At 46.4% G+C, this 4,472-nt stretch overlaps 1 protein-coding gene across 1 annotated transcript; it reads left to right on the top strand.

The window, feature by feature from the left end:
- Nucleotides 1-4,239, top strand: RRAD (RRAD, Ras related glycolysis inhibitor and calcium channel regulator). Its single transcript, XM_075433649.1, has 4 exons — nt 1-467; nt 640-713; nt 1,226-1,430; nt 2,935-4,239. Exons 1-4 carry the CDS (start codon nt 113-115, stop codon nt 3,210-3,212), a joined length of 912 nt encoding a protein of 303 aa, XP_075289764.1. The 5' UTR covers nt 1-112; the 3' UTR covers nt 3,213-4,239.
- The last annotated feature ends 233 nt before the right edge of the window (nt 4,240-4,472 follow it).

The raw sequence follows: 4,472 nt of genomic DNA, 5'->3' as shown, positions 1-4,472 counted from the left end.
GGGAGCTGGCGCGGTGCACGAGCGGTGGGGAATCCCTCCGTCCCTCCCTGAGGTAAGCGCGGCTCGGCGGCGGGGGCTGACCGCCCTGCTCTCCCCTCGGCCCGCCACCCCCATGACTCTGAACCGCGGCGACAAGCTGCGCTACCTGGACAAGCGGCGCGGCAGCATGCCCTTCTCCGCGCACCAGCACCTGCACCGGCGCAGCATGCCGGTGGACGAGCGGGACCTGCGGGCTGCCCTGCCGCCGGCCGAGCTCTCCGGCCTGGTGCGCTGCACCTCGTACAGCCCCGGCCAGGCGCACCGGGAGAGCTGGGCCTCCGACTCCTCCGACTCCGTCGTCTCCTCGGGCAGCGACTCCGACGGCAGCCTCTACAAGGTGATGCTGCTGGGCGAGCACGGCGTCGGCAAGACGAGCCTGGCGCGCATCTTCGGCGGCGTGGAGGACAGCGCCGAGGCGGAGGAGGCCGGTGAGGGCGCGGGGCGGTGCGGGGCACCGGCGGGGTACCCCCCTCCCTCCCCCCGGGGTGCGGTGCCGCTCCCCGGGCAGCCCCCACGGCCTGCCGCCCCCCGCCGGGCTGCCGGCAGCGAGGGAGCCGGGTCGCTGCTGGTTTTTCTGAACGTTGGGGTTTCTGTCCGTAGGAAACACGTACGACAGGTCGATTATCGTCGACGGGGAAGAGGCGTCTCTGGTGGTGTTCGATATCTGGGAGCAGGTACGGCCGGGTGGGAGATGCTGCGGGGCTTGGTTGGGGCTCGCTCGGAGCAAGTGCTCCGGCTGCCTGTCTCCTCGGTCAGATCGTGACATGAGAGAAGCGACATTAAACGTTAGGACTCGCACGGCCTTTGGTCTCTGCCGCAGTTAATTTCTCGTAGCTAGGCAGGCAATGTAAAAAGCTGGACAGGGCTGGAGCGCGAATCCCTTAATGCTTCGAATAAGCAGCAGCTTACGAGAGCAGCCCCGGGAATTACTGCAAAATTAGAAATTCACAATTTAATCAGCACAGACCTGATGTTATTTCTGGAAACAAGAGAATTTTGTTTTGTAATGTATTTTAAATAACAAAACCTTTAAAAAAAAATTTGGGGAGGTAGGCTTACTTTGAGTGACTTTATAACAAAGATAAGAAAAATACCTTTAAGGTGCTTACAATAATTAAATTATTAGTCAGACAGTGTTAAATAGATTTTTCAGTGCAATAAATCTGTTTCTTGCCTTTTGTTTTAGGATGACAGCCAATGGCTTCAGAACCACTGCATGAAAATGGGAGATGCCTATATTATTGTATACTCAGTGACAGACAAAGTTAGTTTTGAAAAGGCCTCTGAACTAAGAATCCAGCTAAGAAGAGCAAGGCAAACAGAAGACATTCCTATTATTCTTGTGGGCAATAAAAGCGACCTGGTCAGGTCCCGGGAAGTCTCGGTTGATGGTAAGAGACACTACTCATTTATAAAGTGATGTCTAAGTTAGTAGCAAAGGCTATGGAGGATCATGATCAATAGAAATGGTCTGGTTTTGATGTAGAAAAATGGATGATTTGAGGCATACCAGAGAAATCAAGCCAGCTGGCTCATGCTGAGGGACTTGGTACCACAGAAAACAGTGGAGATAGTGTGGGGGGGGGAGCCTTGTGACTGCTCAGAGCAATGCTCTGAACTGCAGCACAAGAGAGAAAAAAAAAAAGTTAGAGCTGCAGCATTAGCATATTGTTTTGTGTAGGACTCCTTTTTGGTTGGTATTAACTGAAGGGGTTGAATTGTATGTTGCATGTGCAGCAGCACTTTCTAGTCTCAGGACTTGATAGCTCGAGCTGTGCTTTTTAAGGGACAGGAGTGCTGTGTCGCAGAACCCAGGCAGCCTGTGAAAAGGGTGATCCCGTACAGCCCGTACAATCCTCTTTCTTCTGGAAGTGATTCCATCCCACTGGAGTCAAGCTGGTGGGACCAGGCTCACACAACTTAAAGTCTTTTTGTGTATGTTCTCCAGTTGTGACCAGTGAGAATTTTCTCAGCTAGTTCCAGCTAGCATTTCGGTAACTAGAGCACAGTAACTACTGCCAACAACTCAGTATTAATTTCACTTATTTAAACATTTGGTAGTTTATTTTTGTTTTTTTATTCCACTGGGAGGAATACTCTGAAATATCAGTGACTTGATGATGGTGAGCCATCTCTTAGTGTCTGGTTTTGCTGTGTTCCCTGTGTTAGATGCCTGCACAGGGAATTGACTGGAGTTTGCCAGGAGATTCTTGCTTTTTTGCCCTGTCCTAGTAGTGACATCAATACTTTGCTCAGGCTTACAACTTTGCTGCAGTGCAAATTTCCATGTTCAACTTGTGGTAAATAATGGCAATGTTCCTTACATCTGGAACATCAAGCATCTTGTGTTTTGAATGCAGTCAGTCCTAGTCAAATCCAGTGGTGTACAGCTTCATGACCTCCAGCAATCTGTTCAATGGCTTGACCTTGTGGACTGTTACCAGCTTCACTTGTAACTGGCGTGGAAAACTCTCACTTGTTACAGCAAGGCAGAGGTGCAGAATTGCTCAACAACTTACAGAAAGAAATAGTTTTTATTTTTTCTGAATCTCCCCATTTCCTATCAAACAGCAAGCATGCATCCAAGTGCCACTCCTGTATCCTCTTTAGCTCTGAAACAATACTGGGATGGTCTGTCTGCCAGAACTGTGGTTGCCTTATATTCAGCACCTTTGGTCAAGTGAGATTTCTGACCGTACCCCAGTAGAACCAAGAAAAGTAAGGGGGCAAAACCGAGAGTGCAAATTTGCACCTTTGTACCATTCAGTAAAGCTCTTTTGTGGCATTGAAGGCACTTTCCTTACTTGAGTTTAAGTTTTGTTTTGTTTTTCTGCTAGTATGTACGAAGAGAAAATGTCCATCTCCACTAACATCCCCTCTCCTCTTTCCATCCAGAGGGACGGGCCTGTGCGGTTGTGTTTGACTGCAAGTTCATCGAGACCTCAGCTGCTCTTCATCATAATGTCAAGGACCTGTTTGAAGGTATTGTTCGGCAGATTAGACTTCGCAAAGACAGTAAGGAAGACAATGCGAGGAGAATGGCCAACACAAAAAGAAGAGAAAGCATAGGAAAAAAGGCAAAGCGATTCCTTGGAAGAATTGTGGCAAAGAACAATAAGAAGATGGCTTTCAAAGCAAAATCAAAGTCTTGCCATGACTTATCTGTGCTTTAGAAGCGCTCAGCAAGACCAGATGTTGCACGTGGCAACACAGCATTTGACTGTTACGAGAAGTGTGTGAATGATCCTCGTGGTGATAACAAGAATGACTTATCAAGTGAGACTCTCGTTAATGCCTTAAGGTGCACAAGCAAGTCCGGAAGTGACACTACAATGTCTGCTTCATTGATAAATGGTTTCAGTTTCAGTGTATGCAAGCTAAATGAACTAATTTTGAAGTGGCTTGACATGCCCACATTTTCACTGTGTACATATGTTGTATATCCTCTTGTCCTGTGGATACTAGAGATGCAAAGATGAGAAAGGATGATGAGTATCACCATAGACTTGTCTTGTTTGCAGAGCAAAACTTAAACTTGTACGCAGGCTCGTACACTCTTTTTAGTATAAAGCAAGCAATGATAAATCTTTTTAAACTTAAATGTGGGGAGGGGGGAGTAGAACCACATTAGAACAGGAGAAAACAAATTACATATATATATATATATATAGCTAAATACAGAACAGATACCATTTTATGAAGTTAATTTGCACTTCCATTAGCTGTTATTCAATTAATTTGTTACTTGTTTACATGCAGATTTTATAATAAAGTATTATTTCCTGCTATAATAAACTGTGCTTTTCTCATTGTATGGATAAAGAATGAGAGAGCAGTATTTTTGTACTGACCTTTTTTCACTGTGCAAAATGTTCTACACAGGCTATGCAGATTTACATGTGATAAAGTTCTGGAACAAGATGAATCAGGAGTGTCTTGTGTCCTTTTCTTCAATAGGCAGTTTCTTTAAGAAGTAAACCCTACTTTTGTGAACACTCCAACAGCTCATATAGGGAAGAGGTGCCTTGACCCTTCATATAATTGCTCGTCTTCAGCCTAGTTCTCTTGTCAGCTCTGGCAGGGACAGACCTCTCTGTCATGCCTTTAGTTAGACAGATGTCTTGTGTCTATACTGATAAATTGAAGCCGGCACTGTTCTACTTTTTAAGTCCTCTCCTGGCTTGAAGGTCTTGTGTTACAGTCAGTAAGCTAATGGGGGGGGGGGGGTATGTGTGTTAATTTTTTTCTTTCCCCCCTTTTCTGGGAGCAGTATCATTTTCTGACCCACTCACAAGTGGTTCCAGTGGTTTCAAGTAGTTCAAAGCAGGCTGGCAAGGCTGTTTGAAAGAATTGTAGGCTTCAGTTGTGGTGTGTGGTGGCATTCAGTGCTGTTGAAAGTTTTCATGTTCATTTTACTGTGTTGTAATTAATGT

The sequence above is a fragment of the Opisthocomus hoazin genome, chromosome 12, assembly GCF_030867145.1.
Source record: "Opisthocomus hoazin isolate bOpiHoa1 chromosome 12, bOpiHoa1.hap1, whole genome shotgun sequence".
NCBI lineage: Eukaryota > Metazoa > Chordata > Aves > Opisthocomiformes > Opisthocomidae > Opisthocomus > Opisthocomus hoazin.
This window is presented reverse-complemented; position numbering and strand designations above follow the sequence as displayed.

Bases quoted from the DNA above. Each gene is read 5' to 3' on its own strand.
- RRAD (XM_075433649.1), top strand. From the start codon at position 113: ATGACTCTGAACCGCGGCGACAAGCTGCGCTACCTGGACAAGCGGCGC. The intron at 468-639 runs GTGAGGGCGCGG...TTCTGTCCGTAG, and splicing joins CGCCGAGGCGGAGGAGGCCG to GAAACACGTACGACAGGTCG. The intron at 1,431-2,934 runs GTAAGAGACACT...CTTTCCATCCAG, and splicing joins CCGGGAAGTCTCGGTTGATG to AGGGACGGGCCTGTGCGGTT.